General features: G+C 35.4%; 1 protein-coding gene across 1 annotated transcript in view; it reads left to right on the top strand.

Moving 5' to 3' along the window:
* The window catches only part of ANGPT1 (angiopoietin 1), a 159281-nt gene that overhangs the window by 90592 nt on the left and 42723 nt on the right, over positions 1-25966 (top strand). The window contains exons 5-6 of the mRNA XM_085221571.1: positions 13260-13387; positions 18861-18962. Of these exons, the coding sequence (XP_085077697.1) occupies positions 13260-13387; positions 18861-18962 (230 nt within the window). The remainder of the gene's footprint in view (positions 1-13259; positions 13388-18860; positions 18963-25966) is intronic.

Here is a 25966-nt window from a genome sequence, read left to right as displayed (position 1 = left end):
GCATATTCCCATGCAACTTGTGTGGCTTAAATCTGAATAGTTCCAGTGGCGAGGATTACATCTCATCCTTTGGAAGTGTTTCCTGCTTGGACCCATGTTGATAGACTACTTTTTTTTTTCCTCCTCCTATTTATTCTAAGTGTTCCCTTCTGCTTATTCTGTTAGACAGTTCCCCAGCATTTTGAAGTAAATAACATCCTTCATAGTAGGCTGTTCTCATATCTCTAAAGAAAAATTGTGATGCAATGCAATTCATTTATCACGTTTTGCGATCTTTTGGCAAAGAAACCTGGCAAAGTTGTGTTCAGGGTTTTCTAATAGAGCTCAGGAGTATTCTAAAATTAATATCAATATGAAATATATATTATTTTCATATGGATCTTTACTGCAAGTTCTCTTTAAGATTAGAAAAAGAGTTTCAAAATATTCCAAATTAGGTTCAAAGAAAAAAAAAAAACGAAACATTTTTTCTAAACTTAGTTTCCTCAGATGCTTCTTATAAAGACTTTGAATGAGGATTTCAGAAGTGGATGTTTTAAGCTGGGCTCCTGGATCCAAATTCAGATGTCTGAAAACCTGAATTTTCAGCAGTTTTTTTTTACAGCTGAGGAACTGTGGAAGTAAAAGGTACTCAGCATGGCTAAATGCTGAAATATAATCCTAATTGCTTAACTCTCACCCTCAGTTTTGGACATTACTAATTTTTTTTGTGTGTTACCATGGTAAGAATATTCTTTGGATGCTTTTTTTGAGAAAAATTTAAAAGAAATAATTGCAGAAAAGTTTCCACTAACTGTCTAAGTTGAGCTGACTAATGTATTTGGTAAGTATATCCACAGCTGAAAAGAAGCCAGATATTTTAAGTTAAAATAATATCCTGGAGTATGAGACTATTCCAATGAAGGCAGAAAACTAAATCATTGTAGTAAAAATTGCTATCAGCTTCAGTCTATGCAAATATGTGTTGAAAATAGAAGAGTACATGTGCTGTGAAATACAACTAAGGCTACTCACAATTCTCACCAAAAGTATGAAATTTACTCTTTCAGAAGTCTTTATGTGTGCACTTATGCTTAACACATAAAATATGTCATAAGAAGTGTTTACTGGGAGGTAGACAATAGCAAAATGTGAAACATACATCAGTGACACCCATTCTGTCTTATACTGTTAAATACTGGTCATCTAATTTCATAAGGCATATAGCAGAAATGGAAATGATCCAGAACAGAATAGCATAAGGGAAATAATTACAGACCTGCAACGATTTCCATATGAGGAGAGAAAGCTGTAAAATACAAAAAAAAGTATGTACGATATACTGTTATGTAAACCTACAAAAACACCAACTCTGGAGAGAAGAGGGAGTCCCAGTAACAGATATCTTTCATTGACAAAAGATAATATTTAGTTATGTGAAGTTTTGCTTGCTAGATATCATTGAGTTTAATAAAGATTTTTGAATTATTATAAAGATGAAGAGCTAGCAAAAGACGTGCTCCCTTAAAAACTTCAAGTTTTTAACTGTTGGTACTCATCTTTGAAAGGAAGTATGACCTAAGCAAGGCATCAAGTCTAAGAGGCAAGATTGTTACAGATGAGTAACTTCCCAGGAATGAAAACAGGAGATGAGAGGAATTGAAAAATGTGGCTAAAACTTCAGTATTTTGAGAATGTCTTTAAGTACCTTTTTTGGATTTCCCACCATAAATTAAAAGTGTACAACTGTGCATTTTACATAACGTGTATGTTTATATATTTTACAAACTCTTGCCAGTCTCAAGAAATCTAAAAACAAGTGATAAAAACAAAAGTGTCACATATGGCAAGATGATCTCCTTTGCTTATTTCATAATACACAGGATTTCCAATTTGTGAAATAAAGTTAGGAATTAAAAAAAGATATTTTAAGTAAAATTACTGTTGAATGACTTTGTTTTAAACCAATCGTTTTTTTTTTATTATAAATCATGAGATAAATTTATTCCAGTAATGATGTAATTGTATCAGAATATTTATTTTTAGATTAGTTTAAGTAAGTTAGAAGACTTTCAGAAGTCTGCCTATTAGTAGTCTGTGAGGAAATTAGTGGCTAGTGTGAAGATATAGCACTGAACAGAGACTGCTTTTGTTTAGTTTTACACTCCGAGAAGCTTAACTAACATAGTCCCTAATACTGGATGACATCCTACAGTATAATCTGCTTTGGTACTTCAACCTTGGCTAGATAAATGTTGTGAGGATTTCTGAAGAACTTAAAGGGGAACGAGGAAGAGAGAAAAAAAGAAGTAAGAAAGAGGATAATCTTTAAAAAGACAGATGGATTGAAAGATAAAATCCAGATCCCACTTTCAGTGCTGGTTTTGTAGAAGGCTAGTTTTGAGATGGGGGCCACCTGTCAAGCACAAATTGTTTGTGAGTTTCATTTCCAAAATACCACCCACCTCTCTCTGACAGTGAGTAATTCTAGGATTTCAAATGCATATAATCCATAAAAATAGAAAATCTGAAAGGTCCCAAAGATTACAAAGAGTCAAATAAATGCAGGATACTGTGGGGACACACAAGTCTCCATTTTGGCCTGTGTCTATGGCTTATTTATATATAGTTTTAGGCTAAACAAACTTGAAAGGGGCTGTCAATAATTTCTAAAATAGAATTTCTAAAACAGCAGTGCTTTCAGGCACTAACTTCTTTGAAATGACTGTTCAGTATTGTGGAAATGTAAAGAAACTTTCTAGAAATTAAGTAATCTCCATACTCATATCTAAAAAAAAAAAAAAAAAAAGACAAATAGACAAATAGACAAATGCCTGTAACATTTCTGCAACAGAAAACTAGAGAAAAAGAAATGTTGAGCTGAAGGCTTAATTCATCCTTGTAGAGGTACTGCACAGCTATCTGCAAAGCTGTAGAAGTCCTTCACTTATAGAAGATAACAAAGAATTGGATATAGATCATTGAGTTGTTTGCAAAGTTTGTCAAAGACTTTGTGATTCTCATTTTCTTAAAACTACTCATTCCTCACAGTACTTTGAAAATTATTCTGAGGATGGATAAAGCATTTTAGTCTTAAGTGTATGAATGGAAAAACATGAGGCCTTGGCTTACCAATCGCTTTCTGTTTCTGTCTATGAGATTTCACAATTCTCTGGATGAAAATATCATGTTTGAGATTGTGTGTTCTAAAATTTTAGGAAGTCCATCTAAATTTCTGTTTCTCCCACTATCAACTGGTATTATGAGTGTTTCAGAGTATGAAAAGCATGAAAGTTCTGTTGATTTAGGCACATTGCTCTTACCATCAACAAATAAACACCTAAGACAATAAAAGGTATTTGAGAGACTTACTAAGCTTCCAGATCAGAAAAAAAGTACTTTTCAAAAGGATTTTTAGTGTTGACTGAAAAAACTGCAAGGAATGCACTGCAAATTGTGTTAAATAATAAATAATATCTTCATCATGGAAGTATACCCAAGTTGAAACTAAGTAATTCATAAATTGCATTAGTCCAGTGGGAAATTATGTTTAAAGCCAAAGGTCACGAAATGTGCTCAGTCTGAAGTCTCATCTATCTTCAAATACTTTTTCTTTTTTGCTCCAGTAGAAGAAAATTGACCTAGTGTGCCTATCATATTAACACTGATTTGCATAACTTCATAAGTACTCCTACCCACAGCATAAGGGAATCTAAAATTTCAGTGTGGAAATACATTTAACTTTATATTTAACATTTATTGTCCTTTTCTGATTTCGGATTTTTTTTTTTTTTAATGTATATTTTCTGTCAGACTGTATATTAGCATACCTTATTAAAATGTTTGGTCTAAATTCATGCACTTAAGATTAATGGAAATGTAAAGAAACTTTTGTCATGAATGTCTGTTTTTGTGACCTCCTAGTAGGGGAGAAATAAAGCATTAGCTTCCTCTTGAATGCTGATGAGAAGCTAAGCTTAATTCTCAAAATAATACACACATATGCCAGGAATTTACCTCCCCAGAAGTGCCTATTGAGTTTGTGAAGTAAATAACTTCGTTAGTGGGTCTGACATTTCTGCAAAGGTTCAAATCTCTAGACTTCTGAGCAGATTTCATATTTTAGAAAATGCTGCATGGAAAATGTTATTCTATTAGAATACTTACTTTTAAAATGCATAGCAGTTCATTTACTCAAAACATTAAACCTTAAGTATTCTATTTCGTAGGGCATATATTGTTATCATGTTAAAATTTATACTGAAATGTACAGATTGAGGATAGAATGAGAACTTCAAAGAGATGACCTGGAGGTTGCAGACACAGGGGAAACTCCATTGGCACTAACAAAATTACCCCAGCAGAGAAGCTGGCCTATTTCATTAGCAAGACTTCAAAGACAACTTCTATAATACAAGTCAGTTTTTAAAAAAGAAAAAGAAAATTAGAAAAGATTTATCAGAATGCCAACATAGATTAAAAGATTCAGGTTCTCCTAAGGATAATTTTAGGTCTTACTATTTGAATTGTGTGCAGCAACATGAATTTTCTGTGTTGTACTCACGCAGAATAGAAGAATAAGATTGTATGATACAGTTACTGGTTTTATTTGCACAGCAAAAATGATATTGGTATTCATCTGAGATATAATCTGTGGTAACTATTTCACTAGAAATCTCTTTTAACTCCTTAATGCTTGTCTCCTTTTTGTACTTCATCCCTAACTTTGTTAACGTTTTTTTAACATGACATAGTGTAACTCATGAGGCAGGAACCTTGTATGGCATACCAGTCACTTCATTTTTCTTCTGAAGCATGGAAGCAATCAGAACAAGATTTTTTGATAATTTAAGAAGTTTATGACCAATTTTAGCTGCAAGCTGTAGATCTGATGTGGATAAAGATTGTGCCTTGATCCACACAGTTTAAGTATGGTTAAAAGAAAGAAATACATGAATAAACTGATAGGTTTTTTTCTTTTTCTTTTGTGGCTGGAATTGGATAACCCTAACACAAATAACAAAACATGACACTTTATTTATAAATTCTAAATATTTTTATTATTTTTTCCTACTATTGATTAAGAATGAAATAAAAACACAATTAAATTGACTTGGCAAAGCTAGAGCAGCCTGATCTTTGAATAAAACCTGTTTTAATGCACTGAAGCCATTTGTGTTCCACACTTCTCTTATTCTGCCATAAAGCATTACAGAGATACTCAAAGGTGTCAGAGCTAAGGATGACAATGTGTTTGTACAATGATATAGAAAAAAAATCTTTAGTGTGAGGATGATCAAATCCTGGAACAGACTTTCCAGCAAGGCAGCCGATGCCCCATTCCAGTCAGTGTTCAAGAGACATTTGGACATTATCCTCATTGTCGTTAACCTTGAAGTGATCAGGCAGTTGGACCTGACGATCTTTGAAGGTCCCTTCCAACTGACCTATTCTATGCTATTGCAGAAGATTGCTATGAAAAAAGATCACATTTTTCCACCCATGATTCACAAACCTCACTATTATAAGCCCATTCCACTTATTTAGAATAACTGCCTATATCAGTATTTTGAAATATTGAAATCTAGGGATAAAAAAATGGAATTTTAATTTACTGAGTGCCATGGAAAATACTCTTGTCTTCCTTGTCTTCTATGTACAGAACCACCGAGGAGAAAGACACTGCAGTTGTATTTGTGCAGTTGTGTAGGAAACACCTGCACATCAACACCAGTATTGTTTTGTTCTTCATAGGTTCATTTGTTCATGTGCTATAGACTCACTGTACAATAAAATGCAAGTAAATTTTTTAATTATGATCAAGTCAGACCATGTTTTAATAGAGATACCATACTTAGATAAGTTAATTGAAGTACATTATTTAATGTATCTTTCAGTGGGAAAAATATTAGAGCTCTTCAAAACAGAATTGGGGATTCCTATATTTTATCCCTATTGAGTTACTAATGGTGACAGCAAGGGGTCAATATTTGTTAATACTGAGGAATGAACAATTTGAGTGAATATTTTTATATTTCAGTTCTTGGTTATTAATATTGAAACCAATTGCCATCTCTCATTCCTACAGTATATCTCAGTGCCAAATCCCTCTTCACTTTGCTTTATGAAAATGCTATTATTCAGTTACAGTGAAGATATTAGAGGGAATATCAGCCATGTATAAACCAGCCAACAACACTGCTAGTGTCACCCAAATGGCTTGTTAATGAAGTTGTTTTTGTATGCATGATTCAACTAGAAACACTAACTGCACCTTAGGGTTTCTGTGTGGAAAAATATAAATCAGTTAAAGAAATATGGACACCAGAGATATTAAACAAAGCCAGTGGTTAATCTCTCTTTTAGCAGTTTGTGAAAGACTTCTTTAGTTCTCATCTCTCCATGAATAGCTGGTTACTCACAAAACTGCTGTCTCAAGCAGAAACTATTAAGGAACTATATTACAGCTGGATAATTAAGTGTCTTTATCTCTTTGTAAACGGGCCATAAGGCATTCTATTTCAGCTCACTAATGAGGACCACTTTATGGTATTCCTAAGTGATGTCTTTCAAATGCACAGTGAATCGAAGTATTATTGTTGTTACTAGTCACTAAGGCCAGATTTATTGGGAAACAAACTTGATAACTGTTGATAATTTATTAGGTAGTAAATAATTATGCCCTGGAGAGGGTGAAAGCTCACTAAGTTAACATCATTTTCCAAGACCTAGTCAATTCCTGCAGCACTACAGGAGAGGAATTCTGCTTTAAATGATTTATTTAATAAGTAGTTGGATAGCTTCAATACTCCTGCTATGCCATTGTTTGCTTTTCTTACTTTACACTCTTAGTGGGGAGGAAAAAAAGAGAAATGTAATATTCTGTTAGCTGCTAAAACTTTTCAGTAAATGTTAGTATGAGGCAACTAATTTGCTGAGCTTTTTCTCTTCCCTTCTCCCCTTAAAAATGTGGGTCTGAAATTCTTGCATGTAATGACCCTTTATGTTTCTAATGAATCTGAGACTGTGCTAGTTCTTAGGCTGGCAGAATCAACCTAACCTTGCTAACTACATTTCAGCATAGCTTGGTAGTTGTGTTGAATTATATTAAGAGAGGTTTGCACATTCATTTGGACCTCCCACATGCAGTAATAAGTAGTATGCATGGAAATATGAAGGGCTAGGGGCTGATGGCAAAAGGACTACTTTTTATTTTGTCATTGCTCTTTGGGAACAAAATCCTTTCACTTCTCCATACATCAAATAATTTTACAACCACACAATAAGTAAAATTAAGGGAGCTGTTCCAGTGGAATTACATGCCTGTTAAAAAAAAAGAAGAAAAAAAAAGAAAAAAAGGGTACTGCTAAACCCTCACCTCAAAAATAAATAAATAAATAAAAAATCCAAGCCTTCTGCTAGATCTCATGTTAGTTGACTCACTCTGGCTTTAGAGACTGCAACCAACAGCAATGGGAAGATCAGCACCACTCATTTAAATGACACTGCAGATTTATTTGGGGGTAATAATGAAATGCTCCCTTAAATATAAAATGAAAATGTTTACTCATACTGTCATAAGTTCAAGTTCATGAAAGTTCAAGCGAGGGTCTGCATTTTCCATTCTAATTTTTCAGCAGTTGAGCATGGTCAAGGAAGGAGTTCTAGAGTTCTGTTTCCTTCCAGTTTAAATAGCTGTGTAAATTCAAGGTAAACTCCCAAGTAAATCTTGAATGGAAAGCACAGGATTTGTTTCTTGACCATTAATGAATGAAATGAAAAATTGTATAAATTATGAAATCATAAATTACTACAAATGAACGGAAAGAAATCAGAAAAAATATGTACCACAGTATAATTGATGATGTGCTCAAATACTGTGCAAAATATTTGATCCTATGCCTGAAAAACTAAACAAGAAAGAAAAAAAAAGATCATGAAGAGTGTGATACAGAGTCCACCAAGTATATAAGTATATAAGATCTACTTCGGGTGGTGAAAATATTGTAGCATGCAGTAAAGATGATTGGCTTCTTATGTATCTGAACAGACTGGAGCCCAGGAAATGCACTATTCAAATCTTCTTTGCCAGGTACAGAAACATGCACTTACATGGCTATCAACTCAGTCTGTAGGCAGCACCATGATTGTCTGAAGAGCAAATCTGAGTTGGAGCACATCTCCAGTTTTATGTCTGTTTCTGTGGTGCACAGAACATTTCCAACACGACTGTGTTACTGAAAGGAATACTGGCGTAACACATAAATCTATGTTGCAGTTCAATATTTGTTCTCAAGCGGAGGTTGGTATCTGCAAGAGTAGGGCACTAAAATGGCACACTGTACCTCTGGCTGTAAGTCAGCAAAAACAGAGTGGCTTTAACTTTCCTCTCAAAACAAAAATAATCTTCACCCTTTCTCTGTCAGAGCTGCTTATGGCTCCTGGCACTAACTCTGGGAACATATATGAATGGTGTGGGCCATGTTCTAGGCCTCCACACTGGGGATATTTGACTGACATTCTTCTGAGAACATTATCAAACTGTTCCCAACTCAATTCTTCGCAAGCCAGGTGCTATTTGCAATTTTAACTGGAAAGGCAGTGGACACAGCAGCTGCACCCAAATGGCTGGAAAAAGGGTTAGAGATACAGGATATCTTATGGAAGTGTAGGATTCCGCACTGTGTGTCTGAAACCATGACAAGAGTAAGGCAAACTTTGCTTGCAATTTGGATACTGATAGTAACTACTACGCTGTAGTCCTTGAATGACCCTGTCCTTAGATGCTGAAGCTGTAGGTAGAAAGACACCGGTTTACAAGATTCTCCTTTTCAACTTGTTAATAGCTTCTCATCTGAGACACATGAAATGCTTTTGACAAAGCAGCTAGAATTTAGATAAAATATGTTTGTAGTAAGATGTTGGAGAGAGACTTTTCCTTCTAAGATTCAAAAGCACAAAGAATATTTTTTGTGTCTTTTGGTTTGTTTAGTGACTACTGAATCTGATAAAGAAAATTAGATTTGCGTAAATGAAACATTTAAGCCATGAAAATAAAAGAATTCAATAAGGTACTGCAGAAATCTCTGAATATCTGTCCAACTAAGTCACCACGATAGAAAAAAACAACAGCTGCCTTTCATTTACTGACAATATCAGTACAGGACACAGGACTCTAGTGATTAACTCAGTCTCAACTGATTTCAAAAGTATGTCAGTTCAGAACTTAAATTATTTAGTAAATATGAATGTGATTTTGTTGATTCAGTCAACATCATTAACTGCAGTTTGATATTCTTTATTATTTATATACAAACCACATTGTTCGTTCACCAAATATCTGAGAGACTTGAAAAACAGTGAATTAAGTACTTCATTCCTTTCGAGATGACCTTTATGAACTAATTTACTAAGCACTTACTAGCAGTAGAACTGCTCAGCTCTGGCACCTCAGAGCTCCTGCGTCTGCAGAAACCATATTTATTTGGATTCCTGTCCTTCTGTGAAGCTGCAAAGCAACCACCCCGCCAGCGCTTTTGCACCTATGTGGGAACAGTCAACTGGAAGAGGCCTGAGCACTTATAGAAGATACTTGCTATATTACCTGGACTCAACCTGTCATCCAAGGCTTTGGAGAAAAAAAAAAAATAAAACCAAGGAACTGACAATTGAAATAACTCCTCAGATAGGGAAACGTAGATAGTATAGACCAAAGAGAAAGTTATTGGACTGAAAATTGAGCAGAAGTATTTGGGTATACACTGAAATAAATTCATTTTGCTTGTTAATTAATCTTCTGTTCAGGAAAGTAGGTTTTTACGTATAGACATTGTGTCTTCACAGGGCATGACTTCATCACCAGTTTATTCATCTAGAAAAGGCAAAACAAAAAAAACCCTCCAGGTCTCCTAATTTTTGCTAACTATTCAGGTCTAAAAATCATGATATTATTTTACTTGACTTAGTATCTTTTTCTTTGGATGCATAAACCTTTGACTAAGTATAATATCTGAAAATAGCTAAACTAGCATTAGAAAATTCTAAAGAAAGTTCAGGTGTCTAAGCTGAACAAAGAAATTAAATGACTACGTGATTTGTTTTGAAGGTCTTGCCTTGAACTTTATTACTTTTTAATATTTATTCACACTTAAGTGGCTGAGCTTTCCTTCTCGTTTTCTGGAAAACGGATGACAGGCACCCAGAGAAAGCTGTCTTCTCCTGGCTACAGCGGTTCAGTGCATGAAACCCACTGCTGTAAAATAATTGGGTTGCTTAGTCTATAGGAAATTAACATATCTGCTTTGTGTGGTCTCTGGTTGACTGATACTGAAGTGAAGGAAGAAAACTGAGTGTATGCAAGGCATTTATCTGTCCCTGTCACCTTCCTCTCTGATGTCAACAGAAGTTTTGTTGTGTTTTCTCTAGTCTCTAAGCAAAAGGTAAAAATATTTTTCTAAGAATGCTTTTTAGATATTCATTTCCTGAGAAAATTATTTTCAAATCTAATTCTAATTCATTTGAAATTAAAATCTCACTTCATTTGAAAGTCAGATAATATTAACTTTGGGAGATAATCCTTAAATTTTTGTCTAACTTTCAGTTAAAAAGGAACAAAATTCTAATCTTAGTATCCCTGAGTGACTCTTAAGTGTTTTGCTATGTGTATATTATGGTAAAATAGAGGTAACATGACCTCTCTATATGTATTATACATATTAAAATATAAGTAGTTAAAACTGAAGGAAATGAAGACTCTGCCTCTGTACAATAAAATACATTTTTAAACAAGAGAAACTAATGTCTGCAGTTGAAACACCATTATTAGAGAAATTCAGGCTTGGAAGAATGGATTTAATCTAAGGCCCCTTGAAATCAATGAGAGTCTTTGCTTTAACTCCTCTGGGATTTGGCTCAAACCCCAAGTAGTTATTCAAGCTGGACTTTGGTCACTGATGCTAACACCATCTGCATACAGAAAAGTACTGTGAAATCTTTAATTAATACGAGTCATGAAGGCCTCACTTCTATGATTTATTTAAAACCTGACACCATCGTGCAGTGTTCTGTGTGCCTTGCTGAGGGCCCCATCTCACAGGGGAGTGTCATCTATTACATCACCAGCACTGCCTTTCTTTTCCAAGTTCCAAATGAAGTTCACATGGAAGTACCTGAACCTAGTTTTATTTTTATTTATTTTTTTGATGATGTTCAAAAAAAACAATAAGCACAACATGCGTTGAAAGGGAAAACTAAGAGGATTTTGTCTGCATCTGTACCTACAGAGTAGAATAATCTTATAATTCAAGTCTGGACTTTTTTTTTTTCTTTTTTTTTCTTTTTTTCATTTTTGCCTTTTCACAAAAACACACTGGGGCAAAACACTTAACATTTTTCTTCCTCAGTTTCTGCATCTGTTTAGTGATGTAAATGACAAGTAATCCTGCAGAAATTCACCATGTTCAAATATTGCTTTGAAGTGTTCAGAGGTAAGTTAGCATAACAAGCTGCAAAGCAAACTCTTTTATGGCCCAGATCATCCTACATGCTGTGCAAGACTGTTGCTCTTTTGCACATCATTATCATTAAACACCAGATTTACATTATGGATCACTTTATTGAGACTGAATAAGACACAATCCTTTTTCTACGTACAAATCTGATTTTCAAGCAAAAGAAATGAAAAAAAAATGTGTGTGTCACCAGACAATGAGTGTGTCTGAAGGACATAAATGTTTTTTCCTTATTGAAGGGATTAATGAAGTGCTGGCCTGAGCCACGCACAGCACTTATAGACATGTTTAACTGTAAGATTCTGAGTAGACTGATGGATTTCTATGGGAATACTGATGTGCTTAAAGTATGTGTTGTTGGAATGAAATCATATTCTACGGTATCGTGTGGGGTCAGACTACTTTTGTTTGTGAAAGTGAAGGGAACATTCACATCTCCTTCTACTGGGAATCTCCTGTAGCTTTAAAACCACGATTCTCAAATATTCCCTCTTGAGTTCTCAGCCTCGACCGGGTACACAGTTCACTCAGAAAGTAATGCCTCCTATTTATTACCATGGAAACTACAACAGATACAAAGAGAACAATAACACTGTTTATTAGAGCAAATTCTCAGATGCAATAAACTCTTTTTCAATATGGTCACCATCCCTGGCTATTTATTTTGGCAAAGTGATTAATTTTTGCTAGACTGCATGCTGCACTTGTAAACAAACGCACCAACAGAGGTGACCTGCTGTCACCACTACTGAAACACACCACCGACTGCCTCACTGTGCTCACATCCACTGTTTGGGCTCCATAAATGTTGAGCAAGTATCAGTGAATGTCAATGGGTGCAATCTTTTCCACATGCAGGAATTCAACTCCACACCTTTTCTCCAAACACACTTCCATGTCAGACTGCCCCTCTGCTGCCATCTTTCACATGGTAACAGAACATAATGGAATATTGGCAGGAAGGTCCAACTCTACTGCCATAGCACCAACATTTGCCTCTGATGTTGTGGGCCAGTGTAATAAAATAGGAGACATTACTTTTGGGGCAGCCCTCATAAGCAATCTGTGATATGCAAGATGATCTGCATCAGTGTTCCAATATTAATTGTTTTCCTGTTCTGAGTCATAAAAAGACTAAACATGACTCTAAATAACTGACTTCAGGAGCATTTTTTTCTTTTTTTTCCTTAGGCTGTGTCTAGCAACTTATATGTAGGTGTAAAACTCATGAAACCATTCTCTGCATCCAAAAAAAGCAAACTTAAGCAAACATCTCCCTTGCTACAAGCCCCAAGGCTGCTCAAAAGGCAGTGCATCATTGAGAAAAGGCATAGTCTCCTTCCAGATTTTGTATTGCTCTCTCAGGTGAAGTCTGTCTTGGATCACAGCACTGAACAAGCTTGTCCACCTCCACATGCTGTTGCTGGAGTGTTCTTTGACAACCTCTCAGACACAGCTTTATTCAGGCGCAACACCTGCAGCTGCACGGTCCTTAGCTCTCAGAAGGAATCTGCTGTGCTCATCTCTCTGTAGACAGGATGCTCTATATAGCTATTTTCATCATGACTTATTTCTGCTGGTGCCTCCTCTGCCATCTGTCTGACAGTTTCATAATAAATTTTAATAGAATTTACTCAATTACTAAGGACCACAGTATAGTTATTAATGTGAATGTTTAAAGTGAATACAGTGTGCACGAGTCTCTTTCATACAAACATGCTTAATATTACTGTTGTAACTTATATTACTGTATTTTTCTCTGCTGTGCAGTTTTACTTAAGAATGCGAAGAAGGAGGAAGAAAAGCCTTTCAGAGACTGTGCAGATGTATACCAATCTGGTTTTAACAAAAGTGGTGTCTACACTATTTATATTAACAATGTGTCAGATCCTAAAAAGGTAAGGCAAATATATGATCTATTTTCATTTTTGTAAATGGGAAGTTACCCTGACCTTAAAAGGAGCATTTGGAGCCTTTATTCTCATTCTTCAAACTATTGCACTGAAACAAATAAACCTGGTTATATTCAGACTTGAAAAAAATACAATAGAATGAAGAAAATGATAAAGTGTATTATTCCAGACATTCTTCTTTCTCACTGACAGAGAATCCCTCCTAAATTCCAACATGCACTCAAGAGTTTATGCACTTCCTCCCACTCAGCAAGTTCAGCTGAATCCCTGTATGACCACCAATAAGCCTGCAATGAGGCTTAGAAAATTATTATCTTCTATTATAAAATTGTTTTCTTCTGTTATATTATTTTCTTTCATAAAATGCTGTAATGAGGAAGCTGATGAGCAGATGATGTAGTAGCAGAGAAAGAAAGACAAGAATTAATGGATTTAAAAATAAAAATTTACGAAAATCATACTTTTCTTGTACAAAGTAAGGAAGAATGACTGCAGAGAACACATTAAATATTAGCACTGATGATGAATCTTGTATTTTCTTGTCCTCTGAAGAGATATTTACAAGCTTTTTTGGATGAAAATGAAACAGTATATAAAAAGGCTTTTTCTAGAATGATTTTGGGGCTAAAGTGAGCCAGCTGAAGCTAGGAAAGTGAACAAATAGGTTAATGGTAATTCAGACAGGGAGAAAGGCAGGCTTGTCCCTCTGACAGGGCACTACTGCGAGCAGCCCCACCATGGCTATGGGCTAGTTACTTGCCAGAGAAAAGTAGAGTGTCGTCCAGCAATTGGTTTGGATGGAAGAAAGGGAACTCTGTCTTTGAGGTGATTTTATTCTTACTGCAGTAAAATGGTGACCCTGCAAATAGAAGAACGCAGTACAAATATTACCAATGTAACTCTCTATAGGCACTTTACAATGATACTACGGTATGTAAAATTTATTTCTAAAGAAAATTTGGTTTTGGACAGCCTTTGGAAGCCTCTGAATGTCCACTCGTTATGGTTTACTGAGTAATTAGTGTTCGTTAAAGCATGATTATAATTGTAGTGGGAGAGTGCTTTGGGCAAAGGCCAATAAAGCTCTGATGAATATGAAAGGACATGACATGAAATGCAGAGACACCTTTAAGCTTTACTGAACAGGACAAGAACAAAAGCAGTTCCATAGAAGCTGTTCATCTCAAAACAGAGTTGTTACACCAAAGTCAGAATTGCATGCACAAGTTGGATTTACTTAGCCTTATTAATGTTCCAGAATCTGGATTGCAATGAAAAACAGTAGGTATCTGAAAGCACTGTAGCACTTATGCTCCTGGTATACTTCCAGGAGCATCAGAGTACCTAAACACACTTCACTGATGATGCAAGTGCACTAACACAATGGAAACTACTCTGTGTCCATGCTTATATCACTGTTTGCAGACAATGTTGTCAATCAATACGTGTAGCACAGCTCAGCTGGTATCACTGTACTACTTTTTGTTTTTTTTTTCTTTCCTGAAGGCTTCCTTTTGAGTTAGAATTATTGTGCGAATGTGCGTGTGTTGAGAGAGTTTCTGCTAGCACCTGTTTCTGTCTTGCCCTAATGATAACACAGTAAGAACTGATCCTAGGCATGCTCAAGTTAATCAAGTGAGGACTCTAATTGCTTTAACAGATGTTATTTCAGACATTCAGATTGTATCAACAATCTGCAAAACAGTGCTGTGCAGAGAAAGCTGAACCAACTCCAGCTGAGGTAGCTTCAAAATCAGATCAGCGCATCACTGTGGCAGGACTAATTAGCCCAGAGAGAGCACCATGCTGACACAGTTAGATTGCTCTGGGATCCATGCAGTATCTTGAATTCCATGGAGACATACCCATTTGCTTAAAGCAGGCTCAGTTATCTGGATTATCACAACAGCAGTGCACAATTTCTACATTTCTGAAGTGGCCTAATATTTTTGCCTTCTGTAATACCTGCAGCCACCAGCAATTGCCTCATTTTTTGCCATTTTATACTTTGGGATATGAAAATAGACTTTTGTTACATTATGTATTTCCTTAGGGATACTTGCATCCTGACACTGAATAGCAAAAGCCCCTTCATCATCTATACAATTGTTACTGTCAGTTCTAATAATTTTGCTCTTCATACCTTCCTATATTCATGGAAAACTGTCCTTTATGCATACAGCTCCATAATATTTATATGCCTCATTTTTCATGCTTAAAAAAACAGCTTGCAAATTTTCTTTCATGCCACTAGCTTCAACTGTTCATTGGCTTAAAATGTTTTCCAATCCTACATGAAAAATAAGTTATTCATTTCTGATGAAAAGGATCCAAATTATATTCCATATCTTTGAGAAAAGATTTGCCTTAAAATATTAAGCTAATCAATTGCCTTATTTAGGGGTGTGTGTGTTTGTGTGCGGGCATGCAGTGCTTGATGGTGCTGATAAACAATTATCCCTCAGTCATAGTGACAGCAAAGGTAAGAGTCCGCTCAGGGTTATACACAGGTGGGGGCACCTACTGGGGGAAGAGAGGCTGTTGTGGATAGAGGGGCAGTGAAGGTGATGTCACTGCTGTTACAGGAGGTGGAGGAAGCCAAAGGGACAGCTCTGAGTGATTGCAGCATCTCCATATCCTATCATGCTTCACTCTATAACTCTGCTTTAACATCAACCAAAGTCATCACAAGGATGATTTCTATAAACTTCTTTGTGCACTGCACTGAAAATGCCATGTTAAATGCTGGCGTATCTGTGTGTTTACAACTCTGCAAAGAATCTGCACTGCCATGAATTCTGTCTTCACCCTCTCTCTGCTTTCTGCCTGTGGACTTTCTGCAAGCTTCACATTGATGACCTCTCTGAGTATATCTGCCAGAACTTTAACTCATTAACTATATGGATGCTGCATGCACTGTAAAGTCTGTGGTTCTCGCTCAGTTACCTCCAGCCTTGGTTTCTGTATAAGAGATATATTCCCTGAATCTCAAATGGCTTGTTTGATCTTGAGCTTGTTGATACAAATCTACAGTGTCGACTTGTGAAGTCATATTGTGGAAGCACTTAAAGTACATTATGAAGTAATCCCACCAGTTTCATTTATAGTAGAATTACATTATTAGACCTCTACAGTATTATTATACATTTTTAATAATTTAATCCATAACTGTGAATTATGTACAAATAATTCCATATATGCTTTTTGGGGGTCCTGTTGGACGAGAAGCTGGACATGAGCCAGCAATTTGTGCTTGCAGCTCGGAAGGCCAACTGTGTTCTGGGCTGCATTAAAAAAGGGGTGGCCAGCAGGGAGAAGTGCTGATTGTCCCCCTCTACCTGGCTCTTGTGAGGGCTTATTTGGAGTACTGTGTCCAGGCCTGGGGCTCCCAATACGGAAGGATGTAATGCTCTTGGAGCAGGTCCAGAGGAGGGCCATTATGATCACAGGGCTGGAGCACCTCTCCTGTGAAAAAAGATTGAGGGAACTGGGCTTGTTTAGCTTGGAAAAGAGAAAGATCCGGGGAGACCTCATTGTGGCCTCCCAGTACTTTAAGGGAACATATAAGCAGGAGGGGGAACGACTGTTTACTAGGGTGGATAGTGATAGCACAAGGAGAAATAGTCTTAAACTGAGACAGGGGAGATTTAGGTTAGATAGTAGGAGGAAGTTTTTCACATAGATGGTGGTGACAAACTGGAACAGGTTGCTTAAGGAGGTTGTGGATGCCCCATCCTTGGAGTCATTCAAGGCCAGGCTGGATGTGGCTCTGGGCAGCTTGGTCTGGTGATTGGCGACCCTGTGCATAGCAGGGGGGTTGAAACTCGATGATCATTGTGGGCTTTTTCAACCCAGGCCATTCTATGATTCTATGATTCTTTTAATAGCTTGGGTATTCTTATTCATGCCTTTAAGGAAGGCAGTAGTGAAACACTTTGGATACCCTTTTAATTTAAACCAGGTTCTTTTTGTTGATGATAAATTCAGAATGTAGAGATATGTAAAAATTCAAAGTAACTTCATCCTTTTCTTAATTTGGTAGAGGATTAAACATCAGAATGTGCTAAAAGTTGTTTAACGATTGAGTGCTCTGACACTGCCTGGGACAGAAGCCAGTCCAGGACATTTGTTGGCTAGAACTGTGCACAGCAAACATCTATAAGGAGCTTGGCACCCCTGTTAGTGTGGCAGGTGTTTGTGTCTACCACCACAGAAAGTGCCAGACCACACAATGACAGCTGCTGTAAATCTCTCTTTCACTCTGCAGTTTTCTCCTTTAATCTGCTATATTATATAGAAAACATTCAAGTACTTTAATAGGCATTTTTTTCTATTCTAGAATAAAAAGACTTGTATTGTGTGTGTGTGTGTGCGTCTTTAAAATGAGTAGTCTTAGTACAGTTGAGGATTTAATGCTTTAGAAATTGGCATGGATTCATGGGAGCTTTACATGACTTGTAAGGAAAGTGAATCCGTCATTTAGAAATTCTCACTGTAAATCAGATTAAGAAATTAAATCTTGCAGATAAATGTTTTGACTCTCACCATCTTCCCTGAACAAAGTATAGGGCCAAAATATTTGTAAAAATTTGTGGGTTTTCTTGTGGTTAACCTAAATGAAGTTCACATATTTGCACTGTTCAGTATTCTGTTTCCTTCCTGTACCTACACAGTCTCTTCGCTTGTCATGCCTGGAGCAAATTAAAACAAAAGTTCTTGCACAGATTACTGTGACAATGGTTATGAGAAAGAAAGATTTAAACTGTTTTGCCTGAGGGTGGAATATGGTTCTTTCTCAAATAAGAGATCTTATGAATTGGATATTAGCCTTTGATTTGGCAAAGCAACTTAAAGTTCTAAGTTACTCTCCAGTGCAGTCGATGTGAATGCCAAAAGCTAAAACTGATAGGTGGCATCTATTCCACCTTCTCACATATTAGCACCTTTCTTAAAAAACAAAATATAACTATAAAAGCATAGAGTCAAATGAAAATTAGGATAACTGCAGTGCCACTCTGGGGTGGACGAGTACTTGGGAATGAAAATCAGGAAAATTTGCTTCAATTAAGAGCACTGAGAAACTTAGTCGGATCTTAAAATTGTTTCATACAATAATGAATGCTACCACCACATACCAAGAAAAGTGAATGTATAAGTAGTGTCTGTAATTTATTTATAACTTATCCTCTATTTTTTTTTTTTTTAAATGTAGGGTAAGAAGGGTGAAAAATGAATAAAAAATAAATATCCATTTTAAATGGGTACTTTTCTGTATGAACATACTTTACTGAGAGAATTACACTGAATGTATACGGGGTCTGAGCATGCCATCAAAAGCATAAAGCATGAATCCATAGGGAAACAGGCTTCCATAATTCCATTATTCACATTTTCCACCTCTAAAATGACAGGATTCCAGTGCAAGCATCTCTTCTTTTTTTTTTTTGTTACTGCACAGGTCTTTTGTAATATGGAAATCAATGGAGGAGGATGGACAGTTATACAGCACCGAGAAGATGGGAGTCTGGATTTCCAGAAAGGTTGGAAAGAATACAAAATGGTAAGGGAAAAGATGTGGAATAGCTGTAAATTCATAGGAAAAAGATTTCAAATAGTATTTCTCATTGTCTTAAGCGGGTCTTATAATGGTGTGATGTCCAATAGTCCTTTGTGAACTACCTTTTTCATGCATGTTACTATTTAAAGTCATAATATTCTTTTTTTTTACTCAGCTGAGTATTATTTTGCATGAATTAGGGTTTCTGTCAGTTCAGTTACTGAGATTAAAATGAGATGATGTCCAGGCATATATAGTAAAGAATGTTAATGTCTTGTCTGCCTCTCTGAAGTTTGGAATTGCTGTCACATTGACGGGTAATGAGAATGTGCCGATATTCCTAACATATAGATGCCTTCAACTAAGGGGAACTCCTTCAGAATTTGGAGCTTCTCAGATAGGAACAAAGAGTTTTACTGGGGTTTATCCCAAGCCACACAAGACCTCTGCCAATTAAGACAATGTACTGGAAACGTTGATACTTCAAATAGAATTAAAGAACAATAAATAACTTACCAAATTACAGATAACATTACATTAGCTGGTTATTTTCCCATTGCCAACTTAAAAAAATAATTCTAGTCTAAATAATTTCTGAGCTTCTCACTCATTCCCAGATCAAACTTCTCTGTGGAGTTTCTTTCTTTGAATTCCTGAGAACTGGATTTTATTTCCGAGACATTCTCAGTGAAGTTTTCAGAACCGTATTACAAGCTTGGAAGAGAAAAATCTTTTTTCTAGCAGTTTTTGAAAGGTACCATATGGAAAGAATATTTAAAATGCTAAAAAAAATAAAGTAAGGTCCAGTCAGTAATAATTTAAATGCAGAAAAGTTCTGTTCAGAAATTAAAATTAAAATAAATAAGTAAATAAAAGGAATGTCAGATTATTTAGCCAAAATATCATTTTGGATTCTAAGGATGCTTTGTTTTTAATATTTTTATATAACTAGAAAATATAAATTTTAGGGAAAAATTAACCATTTAGGTTCCTGACATCAGACCTTGTTGACAGTGGATTAAAAAATGATATAATCTGTCACTTAATATATGTGAGATAAAATTAATATTGAAATGACAGATATTTTTGAATGAATTTTCAAAATTGGACACAATTTTTTAGAAATCATAAAAATAGAAAATCAGGCTGTCTGGAGTTTTAATATAGCAGAAAATTTGAAAACTGTTCTACTCTATTTTGATATGAAGTCAAATAAAATACAAAATGTCATTTTGGGGAGGTGAACCAGGTATCTTAAGATTATACCATTCCTACTTATGAAGAAATTAGAATTTGTGTGCGCAATCTAACTTGCTCTTTTTTTGTTTTAATTTATACACTCCACATGAATTATAGAGATTTACTCCCTCATTTGCTTTTTCATAGACCAATCCTTTTTTTTTTCTTTCTTTTTTTTTTTTTAATTTCATTGCAACAGTATGAACATTTTGAGGATTGGATTATGGAGGGTTTGACTAGTTCAAACAATCTGAATTCATTTTCATTTTCTTTATGAAAATATAATCTTCTAGTAGATGCCTCAGTTTTGTAGTATCTGTTTCAGACTTAACTGATAAACATCCTATAAATGATGAATACAGTTGGTATATACCTTTTTCTCTGCTTCCACCAAAGTTACTACTGAAGGCCTCTAGCTGTGATTATCTTATCCCATCAAATGTTGGACAATTGAAGATGGTAGAAGAAACTGGAGATTACTCTAACGTGTAGGAGTTTGAGCTTCAACATAAGAGCACTACTGACTTAATTGCCTCATTTTTATTTTTTCTCAGTGAGGGTCTGAAGAGTTTATTAGGTCACTTCACAGCTCTGTTCTAACACATCTACTTATTTTTTCTTCCAGTGAAAACCAGGTGCTGTGGTAGGAGATGCAGCAGTTCTTAAAATATGCTCAGACATAGTTTCTAGATTTTCTAAGATTCTTCTTGTGCTTTTCTCACTAGGGCATCTAATCTAACAGAAATAAGCATTATCATGATGATGTAACAGCAATAATGAATCTCTGTAGATTCATTCACCTTCAGTGCATTTGGTTTCTATGGGAAAAGAACCTCGAAAACACTGGAAAGATTTGTTACAAGGAAATACTGAATGCCAGCTTTGATGTTGTCCTAAGAATCTCAGGTCACCAACCTGTAGTACTTCTAGCACCTTCACAGATTTCTGGTTCTACTAGTTTTATGAAACCCTTGCGTATTTTCTCTAACCCTACCTTGAGATCCTTATGACAAGTAGCTCTGAAAGGATGGACATGGGATGTTCTCTGCAAAGGTGATTGACAACACTGCTGGTTACAGAAGTTACCCAGTTACCGCTGATTAATCCTGCTGAAAAACCTTGAGGTAATCACTGTCTTTGACAGTTTCACACTGGTGCCTCAAGGATTTATGGAATTCAGTTCCTGTTCAGTGTATTCTGCAGACATAAACACATGAAACGAATCAATAGAGAGATAAAACAGCCATAAATATTTCATAAGTAGGAAATGCACAACTCAATCCACACTTTAATCACCACAAAGTTAGTGATAACAGCACTACAAACTTCTTCTCCTCATTCTTTTAGCTCCATTTTCACTCATACCCAATACCCATTCTGGAAAACAAAGTTAAACTTTCTCTGGTATCTAAAACAGTAGCTGACGAATAAAAGTCTTGTTCAGATTTATTCTGTTATCTCATTTCTTATTGGCATAAGTTCTTATCGGTTCTTTTTTTTTTACATCAGTCATATCCTATGCAGTGAAATTTGTGCCTTTGTTCTTAATAACTCATTTTTGAATACAAACTCTTGTAGACCGTATCAGTTTTATATATTCAGATATATAAATTTGAAGAAATTCTGAGGAAGTCCTTTGAATTCAGTCTCCTGTACTTTTCTTATTAGTATTTATCTTCTCTTTCATGTTTTGCAATGGATTTTTCACATTACTATTAGTATCTTATCAAAAATATTTCAATATTAGTATCTGATAATTCCTTTAGCAACAGCAGCTAGGATCACCCTAAAGCAGGTTTCTGCTGTTTTTCACATTTCCTTGTTTGAAGTGGGAATTAGAGTTTCAACTTCTGGAAAGAGAATGTCTTTAAAATAAATAAGTAAATAAATAAATAATACCTTATCTAAGCAATTTTTCATCTGAGTGGAGTTTCGGTCTGACTTCTGTTCTGAGCAGTCTTCAGATCAGGTTCTCCTTCCTTCTTTGGCTTACTAAAACAGATCTGAAGAGAAGAACTGCTGGTTCCAAATAGACTGTCTGTCTAATCTATGCATCTTTCTATCTATCTTGTATCTGTCTATCTATCTACCTAGCTGGAGGCATATCTTATAACTTCTGCAGGAACAGATTCAATTTTTTCCCTGTCAGTAATGTGAAGAACTATACAAATTACATTGCAGTGCAAGCATGATCCTTCCTGAAAAATGAAGGTTTTGAGAATCACAGCGTCATAGAATCATTAAAGAAGGAAAAGACTACTGAAATAATAAATTCCAACTGTCAGTCAACCACCACCATGCCCACTAACCCATGTCCCTCAGTGCCACATTGCCATGTTTCTTGAACATCTCTAGAGACAGTGACTCCCTCACTTCCCTGTCAGTCTGCTCATTCTGATTCATTCAGAGCAAAAAATTTGTCCTAGTATGCAAACTGAACCTCCCTTTGCACAGCTTGAGTCCACTACCTCGTTCTATTTCTAGTTACCTGGGAGAGAAGACCAACCTTTACCTCGCCAAGGCTTCCTTTCAGGTAGATGTAGAGAGCTATAAAGTCTCCCCTGAGGCTTCACTTCTTCAGAACAAGAATGGACCTGGAAGAAAGAAAAATAATAGGGAATACACATCCTCAGAAAAGACAGAAAGCATGCTGCTCCTTTACTGAAAAAAAAAAAAACAAGATGAGTCAAGTGATATTTGTTACATGGATAAGCTCATGAGAGAGGAATGCAAGGGGATAGAAAAGACACGATTAAGACACAAATAATTTCATAACATATAGGCACAAATGCATTTCTTACAAATAGTACATTTCAAAGACGTGAGTTATAAATTGTCTGCATCTGAAAAAAAATCATTACTTCAAGTGAGTGGAATATATGACATAGAAGTAGTTTTTTTCTTTCAAACATTTACCAAGTAATTTGGATATAAGGAAATGATTTTTAGTGACAGGAATGTGTATTAAGATATCCTGCGAGTAACGCCTTTCCAGAAACTCACTCATCTCTGATAAGGAACTGCCTGTCACCATACTTTATTAAAAAGTCACTTCTGACTGAAACTGCTACTCAGTTAATTGTAATAATAATTGACATTTTCATCAGTATTACAAAATGAGCCAGCATATTCTCCTCTTCTTCTGAGGTCTAGCATGTCCAGTAGAGGCTAGCTCTTGAAACTATTTAGTTCTGACCAAGGCTGTCAGAACTTCTACCACAGGATCTAAGAGAGCAAGAACAAAATCATTTTTGCTTCAGAGAGCTTTGGATCACTAGACTAGGCAACAGAGATGCTATCACACAAGAAAGCATCTTCATTTTTTGGAATATTTCCTGATGAAAAAATTAGCATAGTATTGAGCAGTTGCGTTCTAACTATGCTGTATTGAATATAGTCTTTAACACTTATTGAAGAAACTCTCTAAGCAAAAGGTGGACATGCTATTTTACAAGATCCAGCAGATATTTTGAGAGGTTTTGTTTATTTTTTAATGAGGGAGAGAGATCCTTAGGTACCTGCTCTGCTATTCTCCAAATGAACATGTATGCTCTCATCACAGAACAGTTTTCTTTTGACGGATATATGTCTGCCTGATCTGTTCCATCTGGGACTCGCTGAAGCAGCCCTTCACCTAGGAATTTACGTAAAATCAGTGTTATAATTATCTAACTCTGGTGTTAATCTTCTACTCTCATTCAATTTTTAGTATCCCAGTGAAGTCCAAGTAAAAGAGAGAAGAGCAACCTGTAAGCCAAGAGAGAGAGAGTAGAAGAAAATTAAGTCCTACCTCCAAAATTTTTTCTTTTTGCCCAAAGTGAAATAAAATTACTTTTTTCTTTTTAAGGACATGAATATTTACCTCTAATCTACACAATTTATTTATTTGAAAATAACAGAAGAGAAACTTCTCTTACACTCCCAATTTGTCTTAGAATACAAAATCAAGCTTTCTTTTCTTTAAAATAAACTCATCTCCTTTGAATACATATAGTAAGAGCCACAGTAAGTATCTGTATGTTCCCAGGATCCATTTTTGCTAGAGTGCAGGAACTTTGGGAAAGGGGTTCTCCACCTAGCCTGCCTTGTTAGGAAATACCTAATTTTAGTTGTAGAGTCAAGACGTGAGATTGAAATCCAGGCAAGAGGAAGAATCACTGGCTATTGTATGTAGATAACTGGAGGAAAGTGAGCTGTATGGGACTCATTGCCAGGCTAGAGGTACCATTTAAGCGAAGTTTGTACTTCAAAACTGGTCTCTACTTTTGGGATTTTTCCTCATGAGGTAATCCGCTTCTACTGATGCTCTGTATGTTAAGGAAGGACAAAGACAATAATTTCTGTGTCTGCTGATACATTTGGATTAGAAGGAACAAGTATGGCTGCAGAACTTGAACAAGATTGTGAGAAATACTTCAAGTGGGGAATAATTGTACAGACATTTAGTTCTGTATTTAGTTTGAAAGTAACTTTTCATTTAAACTTTGGAGAAGGTGCCTTTGAGTTCCACCCAAACATATTTTTGAAACATTGCACAAAGTATTTATTTGTATTTAATAAAAATAACTATGAATATTTATTATTATTTTAATATATTTTTAAGTTAGCATTATTTAACACATTGGTTATTTCAGAAAAGTTTAAGCTGTTTCTATAGGCCATATGTTTATTTTAAAATAAATATACAGTGAATAATCTGATGTGATGGAAATGAAAAATTATTCTGAGCTTTTAAGAAATTATCCTCTTGCACAAAATGCATGCCAAATCCTCAGCTACGGCAAAATGAGCTGAATATTCTTTATGGCTTCTGGGAAGACACTGCTGTTGTAAAACACTGAAATATTATCTGCCTTTTTCAGTGAATTGTCTGACAGAAGATGAACCCATAGAATATATTGACTGTGTCTGGTTTCAATTTTATTTTGTCTATAAAAAGTCAAAGCTTCCTATGAACATTATCAGACAAAATAAATAAAGTAAGAGAGATAATTTTTTAATAAACTTAGAGTAACATGATTTAAGCAGAATACCCCCACAGCATTTGCCAAACCTAATAAAAGTCTTTTGCACCCTACTTATTATTTTTGAATAAGTATCAACTTCTTAAATTCTTCAGGTCATTTTTCAAATCAGAATTGAATTAAATTTCTTTGTGCTCATAACTGATTTTTGTTTTTGTTAATCATTATGCCATTGTAAATGAGGTGATGTAGAACCTGGAAATCATCTAGAGTAATTATAAAATGCACTTTTATTGTATTTGATTCTATGTGTTAATGCATATAAAAGGACAACACATTCCTTTTTTTTTTTTCTTTTTAAATATATATATGTAACAATTGGACACTGTGTCAAAACATACACAATTCTATGATATATCAGTAGGCATAGAGAACCAGAAAACTCCTTTGCTTCATCCTGGTACATATATGCTTCATCCTAGTACATATATATACTTCATCCTAGTACATATACATATTGCTCTGAAAGTAAGTTGTGTTATCATGTCTTCAAAACCCATTCTAAATGTAGTGCAAAACACCACAAGATTATTCCTTGATAACAAAACTACTCGCTGATTGTGATTAAATATCTTTTTTCCTAACGTCAGGTAAAACTTGGCCAAAATACAATCATAATGCAGTTTTCAACAGCTGCAAAAATATATTTCCAGTTTGTGAAAAATAAAATGAAACATGAAAATAACTTAACCTAAGTCAGTGCAAAGATTTGTATATCCTGCCTATGACTAATGCTGAGCAGTT

Source organism: Meleagris gallopavo, chromosome 3 (assembly GCF_905368555.1).
Source record: "Meleagris gallopavo chromosome 3, MGAL_WU_HG_1.1, whole genome shotgun sequence".
Taxonomy (NCBI): Eukaryota; Metazoa; Chordata; class Aves; order Galliformes; family Phasianidae; genus Meleagris; species Meleagris gallopavo.
The sequence above is the reverse complement of the archived record's forward strand: the minus strand, read 5'-3'. Positions and strand labels throughout refer to the sequence as shown.